The sequence below is a fragment of the Ursus maritimus genome, unplaced genomic scaffold, assembly GCF_017311325.1.
Source record: "Ursus maritimus isolate PB19 unplaced genomic scaffold, ASM1731132v1 scaffold_2, whole genome shotgun sequence".
Classification (NCBI taxonomy): domain Eukaryota; kingdom Metazoa; phylum Chordata; class Mammalia; order Carnivora; family Ursidae; genus Ursus; species Ursus maritimus.
In genome coordinates this window covers 40872209-40894811 of record NW_024424452.1, presented here as the reverse complement: position 1 = coordinate 40894811, position 22603 = coordinate 40872209, and the positions used below count along the sequence as shown (strand labels likewise).

Here is a 22603-nt window from a genome sequence, read left to right as displayed (position 1 = left end):
TTGAAGTGTAGTAGTTCCCCCTTATCCGTGGTTTCAGTTATCTGCAGTCAACCATGGTCTGGAAGCAGATGATCCTCCTGACTTCACCTCGTCATAAGGTCAGTAGTAGCCTAATGCTGTGTCACCACGCCTACAGCACTCCCCTCGCTTCATCTCCTCACGTAGGCATCACATCATCTCACATCATGACAAGAAGAAGGGTGAGTGCAGGATAGTAAGATATTTTGAGAGAGAGAGATCACAGTTGTATAACTTTTATTACAGTACATTGTTATAATTGTTCTATTATTAGTTATTGTTAATCTCACTGCAGAATTTATAAATTAAACTGTCAGGTATGTACAGGAAAAAACACTATGGGAAGTTTCAGGCATCACTGGGGCTTTTGGAACCTGTGTCCCAGGAGATAAGCAGGGGGCTACTGTATCGGCATTTTGTTACAATGGGTACACTGTGAAATCATGTTTCTAGGCTGCAGGTGCTAGTGATTAAACCTTCCTTGTGTTGGTGTATATTCTAACAGAATTTTTTTTTTTTTTAAAGATTTTATTTATTTATTCGACAGAGATAGAGATAGCCAGCAAGAGAGGGAACACAAGCAGGGGGAGTGGGAGAGGAAGAAGCAGGCTCATAGCGGAGGAGCCTGATGTGGGGCTCGATCCCATAACGCCGGGATCACGCCCTGAGCCGAAGGCAGGCGCTTAACCGCTGTGCCACCCAGACGCCCCTCTAACAGAATTTTAACCCCCTACTGCTCCCTCTATTTCCCCCCAGAATTTTCATTGTTCTTTTAAAATCGATTTACATACCCTAATTTCTACTTACACTTTTTTTTTTGCCTTCTTAAATGATTAATTTAGGCAGATTTCAGCTTATAATTAGTTGACTTGCACAGTTCAGCTAATTATTTTCATGTTACCAATTCACAGTTCTAGGCCGGCAGTAAATAAGTTACAGCCGTGTTCCGTGTAAGGCTTCCCCTGCTCTGTCTTACCCTCAGCTTCCCTTTCTAGGGCGCTCTGATCATCTGGCACACAGAGAGAAGAAAGGAAGAGTGGGGTTCCTGTGGGGTCTCTGAGACAGGAGTTAAATTGAGAAGCAATGTGATGTGGTCATAGAAAAAACATTTTTGGGGCACCTGGCTGGCTCAGTTGGAAGAGCGTGTGACTCTTGATTTCAGGGTCATGAGTTTGAGCCCCGTGTTGGATGTAGAGATTACTTAAATCAATAAAACTTAGAAAAGAAAAGGAATCTGTGGCTGGTAAACTGTAGGAACAGTGTTAGAGTTCCAGACATGTTTTAGGTCGTAGAAGTATCAATGGAAACTACATACCAAAGTGAACTTCTGGCATGTTTGTTTAAAAAGTCTTTTATGTTCAGTTTTGAAAATGTCGACATCATTAATTGTACAACTTGTTCATGATTGTTGATGAAAGGAGATCACTGTGCTGTTTATTGAAGTTCTCTGTTCTAAGAAATTTGGCTGAGAACAACTTTGGATTTGTTGGATTTGGGATCTGACTCCTTGTCCAATCCCTGTGAAAGGCAAAGCCGTGGGACGTTTTGACGTGGTGGAGTAGCCATGGGCTCCGGAAGTGAAGCACTGAAGATTGAGAGTACATGCAAGTCAGGATTGATTCATGGCTTCTTTAAGAGGAAAGCTTTTTTCTTTGTTGGGGGAGAAGATGGTCCAATTTAAAACCATGTTTACGCCGGCTGAAAGTCCCCGTGTCGATGAGACAGCAGGTCACAGCATGAGGGCTGCTCTGCGTAGAGCTCAGTGATAAGTAACTTGATCTGTTAATGTGTCATGTGTCTGTAATACACAGACGTGAAGACAATTCATAGATGCCCACAGTGCACCGTGAAAAGTTGGGCACCCTTTTCTTCCCTCCGCTCTTTCCCCTGTGTTCTTGTCTCAGGAGCAAGCGGTCACTGTCGAGCATGCCTGTGTGTGTCTCCTGTAGCTGTTCTGCCTGTGTTCTCCTCCCCATGACAGCTTGTTCTCACGCTGACTTTCGCTACAGCACGAATGTTTCCTTGCTTTTTAAATGCCCCATCTTCCCCAGAAGAAAGGTAGCACTCATTAAGAGTTGAGGTGAAGACGGGAAAGTTGTCTAATGAACTGTAGAACCATATATTGGTAATTTTATGGTGATGTTTACTCTAATGCTCTGTATAATTTACAGAGTCCGAAAGTTTAGGACATTTATAATGGATATTACTTAGTGGGATTAAATGTGGTATTAATGGTTGGCCATGGAAAATGTCCCTTTGTCATCAGGAGTATAACAGCCCCCCACCCCACAATTATCGTTCTGATTCCTCCATAGGAAAAAAATGCACATCTCAAAGCATATTAGAAGTAGAAGGACCTTGGGGCGCCTGGCTGGCTCGATCAGTGGAGTGCGTGACTCCTAATCTCAGGGTCGTGAGTTCAAACCCCATACTGGGCGTGGAGCCTACTTAAAATTAAAAGGGAAAAAAAGTAGTAGATCGTAGGCATTATGTGGTTCAACACCCTGACATTATAGATGAGTACATTGGATCCGAGCTTTGATGTCTTCGGACCCTGTAAGAGAGGAGAATGCCTATATGGTGTATGCATCATTAATGAAGCTACCCAGCTACAAAGGACTTTATAACAAAATGCTGATTTCTGCAACCTAGTATGATTGATAATGGGCAGAGTGTGGAGCAATACTTGTGATTCTTCCAGGAAAACCTCAGTTGCATCCTGGAGGGGCGATGCCTTCGCTGCCATTAGGCAGCCACTCTGCAAAACCAGGAGCCCAGCCTGGGAAGTCCCCTCAGCCAGATGTCTGTGCCTGTCCTCAGGAAAAGCCACTCGGGACTCTGGCTCCGCAAGCTGAGGATGAGACAGAGGACGGTGGACTCTTCATTCCGATGGGTAGGCTTTCTCCTTCTTTTCTACTTTTGTAATTTAAAAAAATCCTCTTTATTGAAGCATGATATGAAGTATAATATGCAGAAAACTGCATGTATTCTAATATATTCTAGTTCTCTGAATTTTTGGAGACTGAATACACCCATGCAGCCAGCAACCAGATCAAGAAACAGTATTACCTGTCAGTTATTACTGGCACCTCACCGGTGGGGGACTGTTACTCTGACTTCTGGCAGCCCAGTTGGGTTCACCTGTTTTGTACTTCATATGAGTGGAACTCCAATGTTTCATGACTGCGTTTTTCCACTCATCTTGTTATGTTTATGCAATTGGCCCACACTGTTGGCATGTACTTGTAGATTGTTCGTTTTCTTTGCTGTCTAGTATTCTGTTGAGTTTTCTACATTTTCTGTATCCATTCAACCCTTTGTTTTAAATAAAGATTTTATTTATTAGAGAGCTTGAAAGAGAGAGAGAGAGAGAGAGAGATCAGAAGCGGGGGAGGGGGTAGAGGGAGAAGCAGACTCCCTGCTGAGCAGGGAGCCCGACGTGGGACTCGATCCTGGGACCCTGCGATCATGACCTGAGCCAAAGGCAGATGCTTCACTGACTGAGCCACCCAGGTGCCCCTGTGATTTCCTTTTTCTTATTGCAAATACTAGTGGTGATCATACACATTTCATCTGAACTTGGGGGAAGGCACTCCGTATTCCTCTTGTTTTTGGGGGGTTTTGTTTTGTTTTTAGAAGTGGGGAGGGAGAGGGGTGGTGGGGAGAGAGAGAGACTCTCAAGCTGACTCCCTGTTGAGTGTGGAGCCCGACATGGGCCTCAATCTCATGACCCTGAGATCACAACCTGAGCTGAAATCAAGTGTCAGATGCTTAACTGAGCCAGCCAGGTACCCCCATATTCCTCGTTTATGCATGAGAGAGTTGTAGGCTTTTTGTAGATACTTTTTTTTTTTTTAAAGACTTTTGATTATTTATTTGACAGAGAGCACGAGCAGGGAGGAGAGGGAGGAGCAGACTCTGTGCTGAGCAAGGAGTCCGACGCGGGTTCTGTCCCAGGACTCTGGGATCATGACCTGAGCCGAAGGCAGTGCTTAACTTACTGAGCCGCCCAGGAGCCCTATATTTTTATAGATATGTTGTGTCAGATTAAGGAAGTTCTTCCTCTAATTTTTGGAGAGTTTTATCATGTATTAAATTGTGCCAGTGCTTTTCTATCTCTATTTAGATGATCATACGGTTTTTCTTCTTTATTCTGTTAGTAATGTGGAAATTTATGTTGGTTTGTACTGTCAGATTTATTGGGATATAATTTGCCTTCAATAAAAACTATCCAGTGAGTTTCGAAACACATATTTAGTTCTCTAACTGCCACCACCATCAGCATATGGGACATTTCTCTCACCCTAAAAGCTCATTCCCTGTTGCAGGCCTTCATTCTCAGCCCAGTCTCATCCGCCCCCTCACTCTGTCCTTGCAGTCTGTGTGTGTTTTCTACAGTGTCCTGCTCATGTTTGCATACAGTTAGGAGCCTGTTGCATCTGCTGTCCTCTCCTGGTGCAATGCTTTGGAGACTTATTCGTGTTTGTTCTTTTCATTGCTGAGTAGTATTCCATCCCATAGATGTACAGGTCACTTGCTCACCAGTTGATGGACATTCGGGTTGTTTCCAGCTTTGGCCTGAAGCTGCTGTAAGCATTCACATATAGGTCTTTGACAGACGTAAGATCTCATTCTTGGGTAAATCGCCAGGAGGGGCATTTCCAGGGCTTATGGTATATGTATGTTTAACTTTATGAGAAACAGCTTACCCGTTTTCCCCGAGTGGCTTTCCCATCTTACACTCCCACCATGGTGTGTGAGATTCGCAACTGGTCCATGTCCTCGCCAGCCGCTGTTAGATGCCTACATTTTATCCATTTTAGTAAGTGAATTTCCTTGTGATTTTAACTTGCATTTCCCTAAGGAAAATAATGTTGAGCATATTTTCATGTGTTTATTGGCCAATTGTAGATCATTTTTGGTCAAATGTTTGATCATTATTCTGTTATAAGCCCTTACTCCTTTTGTAATTAGTACATGTCTTGCAAGAGATACTTTATATTTTTAAAAATATTTTACTTATTTATTTTAGAGAGGGGGTGGAGGGGCAGAGGGAGAGAGAATCCCAAGCAGACTCTCCACTGAGAACGGAGCCAGACTCGGAGCTCGATCCCATGATGCTGAGATCGTGACCCGAGCCGAAATCAAGAGTCAGATAGATGCTTAACTGACTCGGCCACCCAGGCACTGCTTGCAGAAGATCCTTTAAAACTGTGCATGTGTCCTGTTTCTCTTCAAACGTTTGCCCACTATTTTAGCATCCATTGGTGGGTTGCCTGCAAGAATTATTGGTGTTGTTCTAATAGCATTTTTTATTTCTCTCATTCCTTCTATATCTATTAATTGGGATTTTCTATAAAGAAGAGCTGTCCCTTCTTCCTCATGTATTTATTTGGTTTTTATGTGAGTATGGACTCGTGGATATTTATTTTATTACTTGAGTGACAGTGCGACGCTGTCATTATTCTGAGATTGTTTAGTGTTAGCTGTGGGGAGATGCTTCAGGTTTTACTTTCATGGAATATGGTTTTGGAATCATATCAAGGAGCGCGGCCTAATCCTGGGGTGCCCGGCTGGCTCAGCTGGAGGAGCGTGTGACTCTTGATCTTGGGGTTGGGAGTTCAAGCCCTATGTTGGGTGTAGAGCTTACATTAAAACAAAAAAAAAAGATTAAAAAAAAGAACTCTGCCCAATCCAAGTTCACAGAGTTTCTTTTGTGGAAGTTGTATGGTTTCACATATTCCATTTAGTATATGATCCAATTTGAGTTAACTTCTGTATCATGTGTAAGGCATATTTGAGGTTCTTTTTTGCATGTGGATGTTTGTTTATTTCGGCACTATTTTTGGAAACGATTCCTTTCTCCATTACATTACCTTTGCACCTGTGAACAGCTCCTTGGCCATATTAGTGCGGGTCTTTTCTAGACTCCGTTCTGTCCATTGATCTGTGTGTCTGACTTTTCACCAACACTACGTGGGCTTGATCCATGTAACTTCACAGCAAGTGTCAAGATCAGGCAGTCTGAGTCTTTACCTTTGTCCTTTTTAAAATTGTATATATAAATATGTATAGATATATATGTTTAAAGATTTTATTCATTGATTTGAGAGGGAGAGTGAGAGAGAGTGAGCACAAGGTGGGGGAGGAGCAGAGGGAGAGGGAGAAGCAGACTCTCCACTGAGCAGGGAGCCCGATGTGGGGCTCGATTCCAGGACCCTGGGACCATGACCTGAGCTGAATGCAGATGCCCAAGTGACTGAGCCCCCCAGGTGCCCCAATATATGTATTTTTAAGATTTTGTTTATTAGAGAGAGAGAGAGAGAGCGCAGGCACACCGGTGGGGAGGAGGGGCAGAGGGAGAGGCGGACTCCCTGCTGAGTAGAGAGCCTGACATGGTGCCTCAGGTCCCCCCCACCCTTTTTTTTAAGCAAGGTTATTGGGTTATTTATAGTTCCTTTTCATTTCCGTGTACATTTGAGAATTTGTTATTTTCTTCAAAAAAATACCTGCTGAGGAACACATGGGTGGCTCAGTCAGTTAAATGTCTGCCTTGGGCTCAGGTCATGATCCCAGGATCTGGGATCAGCAGAGAGCCTGCTTCTCACTCTTCGTCTGCCTGTTAACTCCCCCTGCTTGTGGGCGCGCTCTCTCTCTCTGTGTCAAATAAATAAATAAAATCTTAAAAAAAAAAAAACACCTGCTGAAATACTGATTGGTAGTGAATCTGTGGATCAGTTTGGGAAAGTTGCCGTCTTAACAATACTGAGTCTCCTAATTGACGAGCAAGATCTATTTAGATCTGTTAAAATTCTCTCAGCAACATTTTGTAGTTCTTTACGTATACATTTTTCACCTATTTGTTTAGATTTGTGAAACACCTAAATATTTCTTCTTTTATGCTAATGAGAGTTTTTCTTTTCAACGTCCAGTTGTTCATTGCCAGTCTATACACTGGGGTGTATCGGTCTATCTTGTGGCCTTGCTGTAAGTCCATTATTAGTTGTATATACTTGGTAGATCTTTAGCGATTCCTTACAGAGATAATTATGTGATCTGCAAACAAGTCTTTTTGCCTTCCTTTCCAGTTTGTACGTCTTTCCTTTCTTCCTCTTCCCTCTATGTCTCCCTCTCTCTTCCTCTTCCTCTCCATTTGTCCATCCGGCTTTGTGTGTGCTGGAGAGGACCTGCAGTACAGCCTTGAGAGGTGATGGGGGCAGGCCTCTTTCCTCTGCTCTTGACCTCGGGGGAGCGTGCTCAGTCTTCCACCATGGAGCTGGAGGTTGTTCATCGGATTGAGAGAGTTCTCGACTATTCCTGGTTGCTGAGAGTTTTTGTGGTGAATTGATGTTAGGTTTGGTGAAAAGCTTTTCCTGCATCTATTGAGATTATCTTTTGTTTCTGCTTTTGGTCTGTTGATGTGAATTATATTGATTGGTTTTAAAATTTCAAAGCAGTTTTGCATTTCTGGGGTAAACCACACCTTTTGATCATGATATATTACCCTTATATATTGCTGGATTTGATTTGCTAATATTTTAAGGATTCTTGTACCTGTGGCCGATAGTGTTCTTATACTGTCTTTGCATGGTTTGGTATTAGGGTCATGCTGACCTCATAAAGTGAGTTGGGAAGTGTTCCCTCTTCTTTTTGTTTTTGTGCTTTTCATGGTTTTGTTTTTGAAGAGTGTGTGTGAATTGGTGGTATTTCTTCCTTAAATGTGTTGTTGAATGAACCGGTGAAGCCATCTGGGCCTGGAGTTTTCTTTGTAGATGTTTTTAATTATGAATTCAGTTTCTTCCGTCTTCTTTCTTTTTCTTTCTCTTCTCTTCTCCTGTCTTCTTTCTTTTCTCAACTTTTCTTTTTCCTTTCCTTTCCCTGCCCTTCCCCCTTTCCTTTCCTTTCCTTTCCTTTCCTTTCCTTTCCTTCAGATTTTACTTATTTGAAAGAGTGAGAGACAGGAAGAGAGAGAAGGAGCAGGGGGAGGGGCAGAAGCAGACTCCCCGCTGAGCAGGGAGCCTGAGGTGGGGCCTTACCCCAGGACTCCAGGATCGTGGCTTCACCCCCTGAGCCACCAGGCGCCCCTGAGCTGTTTCTTACAGGCTGCTCCATTATCTTCCTGGTCTTGAGTGACTTTGACAGCTGGTGTCTTGCAAGGTATTTGCTTCATCCAACTTGTGGAAACCTTGGCATAAAGGTTTTCATGATATTCCTTTGATATCTTTTTTTTTCCCCTAAGATTTTATTTATTTATTTTAGAGAGCGAGCGTGCGGGCACACGTGAGTTAGGGGAGGGTCAGAGGGAGAGAGAGAATCTTAAGTGGGCTCCATGCTCAGTGACTCGGGGCTCGATCCCAGGACCCTGAGATCATGAGCCGAAGTCTGACGCTTTACTGACAGAGCCATCCAGGCGCCCCAGACTTATTAAACCATTTAATGATAGTATTTAGTGTATCAGTTTCCCTTTAAGTGCGTACGTTAGCCATGCCCCACAAATTTGGATGTGTTCATTGACGTCAGTTGACAATATTTTCTAATCCCTTTGGGGTATCTTCTTTGGCACACAGATCATCTACAAGTGTGTAGTTTGGAGAATCCCAGCTATCTTTCTGTTACTGACTTCTGATTTAATTTCCTTGTCTTCAGATTGTACTTTGTATAATTTCATTCATTTTCTATTTACTGAGGTATTTTATTTTATGGCCCAGAATATAATCTTTTTTTTTTCCTTTAGGTCTTTATTCATATGTTGAATATAATCTTTATGGTAGTTCTTCCAGTAGTATTTGAAAAGAACATGTATTCGGTTGTTTTGAGGTGCACTGTTCTATAAATGTCAGGTCAAGTTGGTTGATATCTTTGTTCAGTTCTTCCCTTTTTACGGCTTTTGTGTGTGTGGGGGGGTCTACTTGTCATTTACTGTGAAAGAAAGTCTCCAGCTTTAACTGCGGATCTGTCTATATTTCATTTGAGTTCGGTCAGTTTTAGCTCTGCATATTTTATTTTTTAAAGTCTTATTTATTTAAAGAGAATTTTATTTATTTCTTTATTTGAGAGAGAGAACATGCGTGCATGTGGCAGGGGAGGGGCAGAGGGAGAGAGAATCTTAAGCAGACCCACACCCAGCACAGCCTGACGTGGGACCCAATCTCATGACCCCAAGTTCATGACCTGAGCCAGTAGATATCAAGAGTTCACTGCTTAAGCAGCTGAGCCATCCAGTTTTATTTATTTAGGTAATCTCTACACCCAACGTGAGGATCAAATTCACAACCCCAAGATCAAGAGTCGAATGCTCTTCTCACTGGGCCCAAGAGGTGCCCCTTTAAAGACTTTTATTTTTGGTATTCTCTATACCCAATGTGGGGCTTGAACTCACAACCCTGACATCAAGAATTACATTTTCTACCAATTAAGCCTGTCAGCTCCACTGACTCAGCCAGCCAGGCACCCCAATAATATGCATCTTTAAAAATTACTACAATCTGTGGGGCGTGTCTGACTCTTGGTTTTGACTCAGGTCATGATCGCAGGGTTGGGGATGGAGCCCTGCTTTAGGCTCCCCACTCAGTCCTGAGTCTGCTTGGGATTCTCTCTCTTCCTCTGCCCCCCCCCCCGCTCATGCACACACACGTGTGCTCTTTCTCCCTAAAATAAATAACAATCTTAAAAAAATAAAATTATTGAATTTGTACTTTTACCGCTTCCAGAACAATACAAGAACTCTATAGCAGTTTCACTCCATATATCTACTCCTGCCTTTTGTGCTATTGATGTTATATTTTACCTCTTTGTAAGTTTTAAATCCCTAAGACGTTATTGTTACTATTTTAGCCAGTCAGTATTCATTTGTATTTATCACATAGTTAACCTTTCTGGTGCTCTTTGATTCATCCTGAAGTTCTTTGCTTTGCCTTTATCTGGGATCAATTTTTTTTTTTTTTCATTTTGAAGATTTTCCTTTAATACTTCTTATGAAATACTGGTCTTATGTCTTATGTTAGTGAATTATCTCAGATTTTGCTTGTCTGGAAACAATATATTTAGTTTTGCTTTTATTTATTATTAATTGTATCTGTCTTTGTATCTCTCTATGTATCTATATATCTATTTATTGTAAGTAAGCTCTACTCCAGCGTGCTGCTTGCACTTGGACCCCAAGATCAAGAGTCACATGCTCTACCAGCTGAACCAGCCAGGTGCCCGTTAATTTTTTTTTTCCCCATGTTAAATTTTTTTTTTTTTTAAAGATTTTATTTATTTATACGACAGAGATAGAGACAGCCAGCAAGAGAGGGAACACAAGCAGGGGGAGTGGGAGAGGAAGAAGCAGGCTCACAGCAGAGGAGCCTGATGTGGGGCTCGATCCCATAACGCTGGGATCACGCCCTGAGCCGAAGGCAGACGCCCAACCGCTGTGCCACCCAGGCGCCCCTCCCCATGTTAAATTTTTAATGCCTGTTTAGCACCAGGGATTCCATGTCTCTGATGAAATTCTGTATCTTTTCCTTTATTTTTTTGAATATATTGATGATAATTATTTTTTTTTAAGTTTTTAAAAAGATTTTATTTATTTGAGAGAGAGGGAGAGAGCTGATGATAATTATTTTAAAACCGTTTCTCAAGTATCTGATTTACCTGTAGGTCTCTTTTTATTGTCTTCTACCACCTCCCTTGAGGCATTTTGGTTCTGTTTTAGGGTTTTATAATTTTTTTAAAAAAGATTTTATTTATTTACTTGACAGAGAGCACAAGCAGGGGGGAGAGGTACAGGGAGAAGCAGACTCCCCACTGAGCAGGGATCCTGACGCAGGACTCGATCCCAGGACCCTGAGAATCATGACCTGAGCTGAAGGCAGATGCTTAACTGACTGAGCCAGCCAGGTGCCCCGTGTTTTGTAATTTTTGGTTGTATGTTGGACAATATGGATGGAAAATTCTGGAGGCTTTAGTAATGTTACCTTCCTCCAAAGAGGGTTATTTTATCTTCTGGCAGGCAGATAATTTGGGGGGATCACCTGAATCTGCCAGGGGTTAGTTTTATGCTGTGTTAAGTCTAGTTTGTTTCCACTTTCTACTTACTCCTAGATTGTGGCCTGTATCCCTAGTGGGTGGCTCTTCTGAGGTTCAACACTGCTTAGAAAGCTGTAATGTTTTTGAAGACCTTACCTCCTTTTCACAACCTGAACTATGACGTCTTTGTCCCCAGAGCCGCGAGTGAGAACCCTCTGCCTGGTGGCCACTGTCCTGCTGTGGTCCATCCTGTGCGTGCACAGCTGAGGGGTCTGCTGGGGCCTTTAGAGGAGCTTGAACAGAAACTCTTTGGGCTCATTTTTCCTTGGTTTTCTCCTCTGCAGAGTTTTGCTTTGTTTTGTTTTCATATTTATTTATTTGAGAGAGTGTATGCATATGCATGTGAGTGGGGGCGGGGGGGGCAGAGGGAGAGAATCTCAAGCAGACTCCCCCCCCAAGCTTGGAGCTAGCTGGCGGGCTTGATCCCACCTCTGGGAGATCATGACCTGAGCTGAATCAAAAGTCAGAGGCGTCCCTCCTCTGCGGAGCTTTATCCTTCAATCGCAGCTGCTTTGGCAGCTCCAAACTCTGGCTTCTTATCCTCGAAAGACCACTGTCTTCAGCTCGGGTCCTCCTTAATGTGCTTCCCTTCTCCAAAAGATTACAACTCCTTAAATCCTTTCCGTGAAGGTTCTTCAGTGCCTTCAGGCTGCTACATATATATTTTTTCCACCTTTGTGTACAGTTGACCCTTGAACAGTGTGGGGGTGGGGCGCTGTGCCCGTCTGCAGTTGAAGAGCCACATAGAACTTCTCACTCCCCTAATAGTCTACTGTTGACCAGAAGCCTTACCAATAATATAAATAATTGATTAACACATAGTTTCTATGTTGTATGTAATAGATATTCTATCCTTACAGTAAAGTAAGCTGGAAAAAAGAAAATGTTACGAAAATCATAAGGAAGAGAAAATACGTTCACAGTACTGTACCGTATTTATTGAAAAAAATCCACATATAAGTGAACTTGCACAGTTCACACCCGTGTTGCCCAAGGGTCAGTCGTAGTTTTGTATAGTTTTACAATTGTTTTTGTGGGAGGGTTTCATCTGTTAAGAAATCGATTGTTGTGTCCAGAACCCGAGATCCTGGGTGTGTGTCGGACAGGGCTGTTGAGCAACTTTGGTGGTTTAGATAGCACAGAACCCACGTTTTTACTCACTTCACTCACTTGATGGTATATCCACAGTGCATCTTCCTTTCAGTTATTGGTTACATCATTAGATCTGCTCTTCAGGGAATCTCTTGTTTTTAGCCACCTTCCATCTTTCTCATGGAAGAAGAATTAGATTTTCTTCTGTATCTTTTCCAGCCTGATCTTTATAGAGTGGCTTCCTTTTTTTAATGTTTAAATTTCAACTCTTTAGAATTCACAGAGTCAGTGGTATCCCAGTATTTTAGAAGATAAAGGATTAGTTCTAAAACAGTATAACAAATAGTTGAATTATTTGTTCTTTTTTGGATTGTTTGTGTAGTGTGTTGGAAATTTGAATGTGTTAGATTTTCCTTCAGCCATATATTCCCTAATAAAAGCCCAGCAATTAAAATCGGAAATCAGAGGAGAAATAGGTGTGATGTAATTTAGACACTGGGATGTTTAACCCCAATTTGATTGCATATTTATAAGATAGTTGTCCTAAATGGAGTTATGCTAACTCTTATGATTTTTCCATGAAAAATATTTGCATGGAAATTTTATGATAAGCTTTGTTCATGATTCATTTAAATAATTTTTATGTTTCATTTTTTTATAGTATTTATAGTGGGGCTAAGTGTTTTTCAGTGTATATCTTAAAGCATTGCTACTCGAAGTGTGGTCTGAGAACCGGTGCCAGTTTGAGAACTGGTTTGAAACAAAATTATTTATGGAAACTGAGAGTAAAAATTTAAAAATTTTTAACATTTGACATGATGGCTACATTCTTTATTGCATTTTATAAAAATATAAGTCTAGGGCGTCTGGGTGGCTCGGTTATTAAGCATCTGCCTTCGGCTGAGGTCATGATCTCAGGGTCCTGGGATTGAGCCCCATGTCGGACTCCTGCTCAGTGGGGAGCCTGCTTCTCCCTCTCCCACTCCGCCTGCCTGTGTTCCCTCTCTCACTGTCTCTCTGTCAAATAAATAAATAAAATCTTAAAAAAAAAATCATTATCAGAAAAATTTCCATTTCATCAAATGCTCTTTGTAGACATTTTTACTTGTTTCCCCCCATTGCTTAAAAAAACCATTAAAAAAAAGTTGTTTTATTTATTTAAGTAATTTCTACACCTACCGTGGGGCTCGAACCCACAACCTCGAGATCAAGAGTCGTACGCTCTACTGACTGAGCCAGCCAAGCACCCCTAAAAAGACAAGTTTTAATGGCTCTATTAACAGTCCAGTGTATGGATGCACTGGTGTTCACTTTACCATTCCTGTAATATTGGACAGTTAGGAGTTTTCCATCTTTTTGCTAAAATAATTAACGTTGCAACAAGTAATGTGATTATTAGTCTCTGCACATCTAATTATTTCCTTAAGAACAAGAATTACTCGATTGAGAGTTGTACACATTTATCAAATTCTTGGTGTATGTTCACAAGTGTAGAAGTAATTGTTTGAAGTCACTGATAACTTTTCACTGTGTAGATACTGCCAGGGTATGGCTTGAAGGTCACAAAATCTTTTTAAACAGAGAAGGTCGTCTTCATGTTAACCCTTTCTAACCCTTATCTTCAGAGGGTGGCAGGCCCGAAAGCATTGGAAGGATGAGAATCTCATTTTGGTATTACATGATAATCTATGTCAAGACTTAACAGATTCTAATAATCGAGAAGTTTTTTCTTTTGTCTGGTTATATATATGCTATCTTCTTGTAGAAGAGAGAAAACTTTGTCCCTCCCTCCCCTTTTTTGCTACAGTTCAGAGTGAATTTTTTATCCTTTCCTCCTGTTTTTCTCTTTTTTTTTTTTAAGATTTTATTTATTTGACAGAGAGAGAGACAGCCAGCGAGAGAGGGAACACAAGCAGGGGGAGTGAGAGAGGAAGAAGCAGGCTCCCAGTGGAGGAGCCCGATGTGGGGCTCGATCCCAGGACCCTGGGATCATGCCCTGAGCCGAAGGCAGACGCTTAACGACAGAGCCACCCAAGCGCCCCTGTTTTTCTCTTTTCTAGATTGAATAGAATGATAACAAATTACACTATATAATGTTTCACTGGTATAAAGCACTTTGGGATCCATTATTTCACTTAATCTGCATGGCATCCGTGATAGGCAGATATCTGTATTTGCAAAAGAAGGAAATGAGACTCTTGCCGAGGTTGCCCAGAACTGAGACACAAAGCCGGGGTTTCTGGTGTAGCACCTGGGCAGAACGAGGTAGAAATTAGGACTGTGGATGCCAGGGCTAGAGAATGAGGCTTCAGAGCATGGCTCGTCATTACTAGCTCTTGGGAGAGTTTCTTAATCTCTCTGCCTCAGTTTCTTCATCTGTACAAGGGGAAAAGTAATAGTCCCTGCCTCCTAGGGTTGTTCGGAGGAGGAAATCAGGACGCGTCATTGTGTAGAGGACGGGCTGCCGTGAAGTGAGTGCGCACCGGACACGGGATCCCACGGCGCTGCCCACCGCACCCCCATTGCTGCCACCACGCACCCTGCTTTCCTGTCCACGGCCGGCCGGCAGCCTGTTTTTCTCTTACTGTTGGCTTGTTGGGGTAAGTTCTGGGAGCAGTGGTTTGGAGATTCCCATGATGTGCCTGGTTTATTTGCAGAAGAACAAGGTGGTGAAGAAAGTGAGAAAAGGCGAAGAAAGAGAAAGGGCACCAAGAGGAAGCGGGACGGCCGGGGTCCGGAGGGAGGGGCGTGGGCTTGCGGCCTGAAACTGGACGATGCGCTGGACCGCACGCTGGAGGACGGCGCCAAGCAGCACAACCTGACCGCCGTCAACGTGCGCAACATCCTGCACGTGAGTACGACGGCGGCTGCGGACGTGGGGCCGGAGCGCTTCCTGGAAAGCAAGTGAAAGTACTCAGGAAACTCTTGATTCTTAGTGTGGGAATTACTCCCTTTGGGAGTCGCACGTGCTACAGCATTTGGCATTTCAGGACGGCTTTCCTGCTGCGCTCAGCACGTTTGAAATCCCAACACATGTTCCAAGAGAGCTGGGCGGGTACACTGTTCCTGTCTTCCTCCACTGCCTTGCCGGTTTATCGTCTTGTTTAGCGCGTTTGAAGATGATGATGTTCGCAGTGGACTTACTCTTCTGGGGGTCGATGGGTCTACAGAGGTGCCAGGGAGCAGTTCATGCTGCACACGTGCTGGTCCTGTTCTTCCCGATGCTCAGCACAGCTGTCCACAGAACCCTCCTTGCTGGTCACTGTTTCTCAGAAGTGTGGAGTCCGTTACCCCCACTCTCATTCCTGCGCCTGGTAGCTGTGGCATCGGAGCAGTCCTGCTCTGTTAGAGTTGGAACGTGGGTGCTTCTGTCCAGAGCTGGCTTTACCCCAATCGGAAGCCATTTCAGTGTCTAGCAGGGTTACAGAGAAGCGGCTGTTACCTAGGTAACACGGCTTTGTTGCATAAAGTGAAATTTCGTCTTTCTCCAGGAAGTAATCACAAATGAGCATGTGGTCGCTATGATGAAAGCAGCCATCAGTGAGACGGAAGATATGCCGATGTTTGTGAGTAGTTGCTTGTTACTCCTTAATGCTGCGGAACAGAGCTGCTGTAAATGGGCAAGTGCAGGAGGTCGCTCGGGAGTTTGTACATAGCTTGATGTTGGGGACAGAGTTAGCATCTCAAAACCCAAGAGTCACATGATGATTTTTATTGACTGTTTTCTTCTCATTTTCCTTGCCTCAGGAGCCCAAAATGACACGCTCTAAACTGAAGGAAGTGGTGGAAAAAGGAGTGGTGGGTGTTCTGTTTTGTTTTGTTTTGTTTTCCTTTAGTTTGGTAAATAAGGTCTAATTCCAGGTTATTTGCAGGGAAAAAAAATATAGGAAAGATTTATCATGGTCTGCGTTTGTCTCCTTCAAAGAAATATCTGTAAAAGGTAAGTGGAGACAACATAGTCATTATCACCATTATTTCAGTTGACGGGAGGTACTGCTGTTTCGGAAGGACTTGGTAGACAGCCGTTTAGAATGGTTGGAAGCACCGAGCAAGGGCAGCCTTTCTGTTCGTGTGCTGTGTGGCAAAGGGTTTAGAGAAGTACGCTTCCAGGTGTATCCCAGGGAGCACTGCATCAGCTCACCCTGGTGTGGGCTAACCTCGTGAGTGCTTACTGAAAATGCATGTTCCGCGGCTCCCCTCAGACCCAGAGCAGGGACCCAGGGGTGGGGCCCGGGAATATGCATTACTGGAAACAGTGCTTGGTTGTCTTGCACACACTGAGGGATGAGAGCCACTTGAAGGCTTCTGGAGTATTCTGGCAGAGACGCTGGGACCCGTTGATACCCTGCTCGACAAGCGCTTGTCCGGTTTGTTCTCTGCACCTGTGGTAGGCCGGCGGTGGTCCTGAGGTGGTCTGGTTTATCTCTGATAGGGAGGGAGATTCGCCTGACGGACCCAAAATGTGTGTTGCTTTTGTCCTTTTGTCTGGGTCTGTTCTTTGCAGCCCCATAGAAGAAACAAGTCTGTTCCTCTTCCACATGACCTTTCCTCTAGTACAAGGAAACTAGTATGTCTTTTCTGTAATATTCTTTTGTTGCTGAGCGTCCCCCAGCTTTTTCTCGGTCTTCACATGACAAGACTCTGAGTACATCCACCAATCTGATCCTTTTCTTCCGAATGTGCCTAGTTTGTCCATATCTTTTGAAAAGCCTGCCTGACGTGGAATTCCTGCTCCAGATGTGGTTGGACTGTATGGACCGAAGCTAGGGACCCCTTCAGTGTCCAGACGCCGTATTGCTCAGTGAGCCCAGGACCGCACTGGCTGTTTTTGACAGCCACATTGTATTCTTTTATCCAATCGGCCAAGTCTGGCCGTAGAAAGTGAAATTTCATCTTTCTCCGGAAATTACGTAATCTTCACAAATGAGCATATATGGTAGCTTTGATGGAAGCAGCCATCAGTGAGACGAAGTTGTATGAAGTCTCCTGACACACAGAGTATAAGTAATAGTAATTCCTTATTTGATCTGGAAATAAACAAAGAGATCCAGATCAGGCTCTGGATTGTACTTACTGACCATGAGTAAATGCACAGAAGCTGGACAAGCCGACTACAGTTTACGTGGGAGAGCGGGGTTGAAGTTCCAGACTCTTGCTTTCTGATGCTCAGTAGGCTGACTGGAGCACACTCCCAGCCACCGCTCGCTTTCCCGGTGGGTTGGCAGTAGGGAACCTGACTGATTCAGACACAAACGTGGGAAGGGGTGTGGACCTGTATCCCATCGTTCCCTTCACCCTGTATTGGACATGACTCAACAGAATGAGACAAGTGGCTGGAATGTGGCAGGGCGAAGGACATGTGGAGAGCCTAAGGCTCCTTGTGGAGACAGAACCCAGTGGCCTGTTGGATTTTATTCATAACATAACTCATTGGGTCACCTTAAATGATCAAGAAATTATACATTCCAGGGGCATTTTTTTTGTCAGCAGCATGTAAGATCCTTAAAAAATTTTTTAAAAACATCTCGCCCCAACTCTGTTATTTTATTATTTATTTACTAATTTTTTAAAAAAATATCTTATTTACTTATTTGACAGAGAGAGAGCACATGCAGGTAGAGGGAGAGGGGAGAGTGGCAGGCCGAGGCAGAGAGAAGCAGGCTCCCTGAACAGGGAGCCTGATGTGGGGCTCGATCCTAGAACCCTGGGATCATGGCCTGAGCCGAAGGCAGACGCTTAACCAACTGAGCCACCCAGGTGCCCCTATTTACTTACTTTTTAAAGATTTTATTTTATTTGTTTCAGAGAGAGAGAGAGAGAGAGAGAGCGCACGAGTTGGGTAGAGAGGCAGAGGGAGAGGGAGACTCAGATTCCCCATTGAGTAGAGAGCCCAACATGGGCTGGATCCCAGGACCCTGAGATCATGACCTGAACTGAAGTCAGATACTTAACTGACTGAGCCAGCCAGGTGCCCCCCAACTCTGTTATTTTAAAACATATAAGAAGTTGACATAATTCTACAGTGAATCTGTATTCCATTTAGATTTAACAGTTGTAAAATTTTGCCATATTTGCTTTGTATCTCTGTATCTATCCCTTGTTTTTTTTTCCTGTACTATTTGAATATAAGTTGAGGACAACTTGATACTTCACCCCTAAATCCTTCCGTAAGAACTGGTCATGGCTGGCTGTCAGGATGCATAACTTACGGTGGATTTATGTAATTGATTAAAAAAATACTAACGTCCAAAGGTTAGTATTACCTACAATATCTTAGGTGTATGCTATTATAGTTTACAAATAGTTTTCAAATTCATTGTTCCATGTGAACACAAGTTGTGATATAAAGTAGACGAGACATGGGCACCTGGCTGGCTCAGTGGGTAGAGTGTGTGACTCTTGATCTTGGGGTTGTGAGTTCGAGCCCCATGGTGGGGGTAGAGTTTACTTAAAAAGTAGTAATAAAGTAGGTAAGACAGGTGCTTTCTCTATTTTATGGATAACACAGGGTTTTAACCAGCTTTACAGCAGAAATGCTAATGATGGAAATAGATTCTTCTCTCCTTTTCTTCTGGCAAATTCTGACAGATATTGGAGAGTGTCCCTCGGGTAATTAACACCCCCTCCATCACTGCAGCCGCACGTTAGGTCCATGGCTTTCTGTGATGGTGAAGAGGAGGTAGAAATGAAAACCCATCCACGTCAGGTAAGAGAACATAATTATTTATCTTTGTTGGTAGGTAATTCCAACATGGAATATTTCACCAATTAAGAAGGCCAATGAAATTAAGGTAAACTTGGAAGAGGTAATTCTTACTTTTTTCCAGAAAGACTTCATCAGTTTTGAAACCTATACCTCCTTTCTATTTGTTAATTTTGGGGGGATCTGTCTTCTTGTTTTAATTCGATCCTTGTTTTTTCCTCTCCATTCCTGTCAGGTCTGACCCTCATGCTAGAGATCTCTTTAACCCCTGCCTCTCACCACTTGCTTTACCTGATCATTGTGCTCTTAGAGTTTGTTTTTCCTTGCTCTGCTTTCTTCCTCTTATTCTCCGAATACGTGTGGTCTGTGTTTCCTGTTACTTCATTTCTTTCTGTAATTGTACTTACGTAGCCTCCTCAGTTTGTGGATATCCAGCTGGAAGACGACGATTCCTCGGATGAGGAGTACCAGCCAGACGACGAAGAGGAAGACGAGACGGCTGAGGAGGTCAGTGGCTCCCTTGTGAGTGTTAGTTGCGAATCTGGAAGAATTGGGCTCTGTGAGGCTTCCTTAGTGTCTTCACCTGTTCCGTAGATAATGGACACAGTTCTTCTCCCTGCTCATTTCTTTGCATGAGACCAGGACTGAGAGCTGTTTTCTCCTCTTCATACTCCCTTTGTGTTTTCGTTTTATATTGTGAAATAGCACACACGTGTAACACGCAGAACTGTGCCCAGAATAAATACTCAACAATACAGCTTCTGTCATTATAAGGCGATGGTCTGAAGCTCCCTCCAAAGTCCTTAAACGTAGTGCGGCCAGTGCACCCCTTGGGCTCTTCTCTTTGTAGCTCTGTTGCCGGCGTGTGCGGCACCACACACCCCAGTCCTGTTCTGTACTGTCTCTGAGCCTGGACAGTTGTGTCTGGCTTTTTTATTTTCTTTGTTTCATTGTTAATCCTTCGTGGTTTGTCGACACTGTTGCTAATGGCTGCACTTTACTCATTTTCATTGCTGGGCGATACTTTGTTTCTTAGTGTATTTGACTTGTTTTCAAAAGGATTTTAAACCATTGTCTTGCCCTTCCGATGAGGAGGGCAATCTGATCTCTGTGGTCACTGCAGAATATTAAACTTCTATTTAAGTTTTATTTTCTCCTCTTTGACTAAATTGGTTCATTTTCTTGAGATATTTCAGACTCAGTGGGGATGAGGCAAGGGCAGAAATTTGGAAACTGAACCGGATTTGTTTCTTAGAGTTTGTTGGAAAGTGACGTTGAGAGCACCGCTTCGTCTCCACGGGGGGCGAAGAAGTCCAGGTTGAGGCAATCTTCCGAGATGACCGAGACCGATGAGGAGGGGGGCATGCTGTCAGAGGTAAGTCTGCGTCGTACAGAGGAGATGAGGGAGAGGGGACTGAAGTAGGCTGGCTGGCTGTCTCCTTTACCGCCACTGCCTTCCTGGTCCTTGTGGCTGCTTACAACTGTTCGGGTTTCAAAGTCCTTTAAGTTGGGGCGCCTGGGTGGCGCAGTCGGTGAGCATCTGACTCTTGCTTTCAGCTCGGGTCGTGATCTCAGGGTGAGATTGAGGCTGTGTCAGGCTCTGCGCTCAGCAGCGAGTCTGTCTGCCCCTCCCTCCGCTTGTGTGCATGCTCGCGCTCTCAATAAATAAATAAATAAATAAATAAATAAATAAATAAATAAATAAAATTAAACAAACAGAACAAAGTTCTTTAAGTGAGTGAACAGTTGACAGGAAAAGTGGGGCTCCTCAGGGGGAGAGCGCTTTTCTGAGTTCTCATTAAGGAGCAAATACTAGTGATGAGTGGTTTCTTTTCTACCTTTGTCTTCTTTGTGATATCGTCCTGAAGCCATTTTTATTAGATTTCCCACTCTTGGTAACCTAAGTAGCATCCTGTTGGCTACATTGGAAATAAGCTAGAACCTGATTAGATTAATATATTTGATGATGCTTTTGTTTTTCTGGAGCTCTGGACTGGAAGAGGAAAATCCCTGACGCAGGAAAGATGAGCTCCTCTCCCCTGGCCTTTTTTTTTTTTTCTCCTTTTCCTCCTTCTTTCTTTCTCCTCTCCTCTAATTTTTTAACATAGTTGCCTTTTTAATCAGGCTGAGAAAGTCACCGCACCTGCCGTCAGGCACATCAGTGCTGAGGTGGTGCCCATGGGGCCCCCGCCTCCCCCAAAGCCCAAGCAGACCAGGGACAGTGCTTTCATGGAGAAGTTGCACGCAGTAGATGAGGAGCTGGCTTCCAGTCCCGTCTGCATGGACTCTTTCCAGGTAAACAGTATAACTAAATCACTGCGAAAGTCAGATGGAGGAATGTCATTGTTCAGGTCGGGAAGGGAGACGGGAAGACACTGAGTTCTGGTAAATAAGTAAGAGTCATGGAAATGCAGGTCTTTGATACTCTGGTTCGTGCTGTTTTATTTTGAGAGTTGCAGCTCCTAGGGAAGGAATAAGGTATGTGATGGACAGCATTTTAAAATGTGGAACACGGGGACAGCCTTCCACCGGATCCCCTAGATTGTAACCTTTAGTACAGTTGCTCTGTTGTTCCTGCCGCTTTCTCTGTCTGTACGTGTACTGGTTTACCTTAGTCACTTCACAGTATGTTGCAGTCATGATGCTCTTTCACCCCTAAACACTGTAGCGTTTATTTTCTAAAAATGAGGGCATTCAGTTTTGAAAAGAAGTCATATTATCTAATCTATAAAGTCCTTTTTTAGATTTTACCAGATGTCCCAGTAGCGCCCTTTCTAGAAAAAGAAACATTTTCCCTGATGCAGGATCCAGTCCACATAGGGTCTTGTCTCCTAGCATGTTTTTGTTTTCATTTTTAAAGTAATCTCTGTGCCCAGTGTGGGGCTCGAACTCACGACTCTGAGATCAGGAGTCATGTGCTCTCCTCAGTGAACTGGCCCCGTGCCCCTTGTAGCATCCTTTAACCTGGGACAGTTTCTCAGTATTTGTCTTTCATAACCTTGGCATCTTTGACCTGTATCGTCTATTATTTTACAGAATGTTCCTCAACTTAGATTATTCTGTTTCATCTTAATTAGATTCAGGCTGTGCACTTTTGGCACAAGCACCACGGAATCGACATGTCCTTCCCAGTGCCTCTCATCACCTCTGTTGTGTGAATTGGGATCACGTGGTTATAGTGATGTCTGCTTAACTTCCTCATTACGAAGCTGTTTCTCCTTGTTACACTCACTAATATGTATCTTACAGGGATATCCTTTGAGGCCAGATGTCTTTTCCCACTAACTTTAGCACCCATTGCTTATTCTTGCTTGAAAAGTCATGACTGTGGTCACTGTCAGTTGATGAGTTTCTAAATCCCACCATTTGGCCAGTTCGTTTGAATGTTTCGGATTTTCTCCACCAGTCTTGTAGGTTAGTAAAAGATATGTCTGTCCAAAAATTTTAAAAGAGAATATTGAGTGGAACGCTCCTGAAAGAGTCATTTAATCTAATCACCGTGCTTCGGGGTGAGTAAATAGTGTGAGGGGGTAATAGTGTTTTGTATAAACACTTATTCATACATGTCCCAAATGATGGAAGTCAGGGAATAACTGTACAAGACAGAAGGGTCTTTCCTCTTGGAGAGAGAGATGCTACAAACAAACGATTTCAGGTGGTGGTAAGTGCTATGGCTAAATAAAAGTGGAGAAGTCAGGTAATGCCCACCAGAGTGCT

The 22603-nt window shown here is 43.4% G+C and overlaps 1 protein-coding gene across 1 annotated transcript in view; it reads left to right on the top strand.

Annotated features, from left to right (window-relative positions):
• GON4L (gon-4 like) overlaps nt 1–22603 on the top strand; it is a 62783-nt gene that overhangs the window by 4944 nt on the left and 35236 nt on the right. Inside the window, exons 3-10 of the mRNA XM_040635774.1 lie at nt 2720–2911; nt 14841–15034; nt 15675–15749; nt 15931–15981; nt 18924–18974; nt 19298–19393; nt 20142–20261; nt 21011–21181. Coding sequence (XP_040491708.1) covers nt 2720–2911; nt 14841–15034; nt 15675–15749; nt 15931–15981; nt 18924–18974; nt 19298–19393; nt 20142–20261; nt 21011–21181 — 950 coding nt within the window. The remainder of the gene's footprint in view (nt 1–2719; nt 2912–14840; nt 15035–15674; nt 15750–15930; nt 15982–18923; nt 18975–19297; nt 19394–20141; nt 20262–21010; nt 21182–22603) is intronic.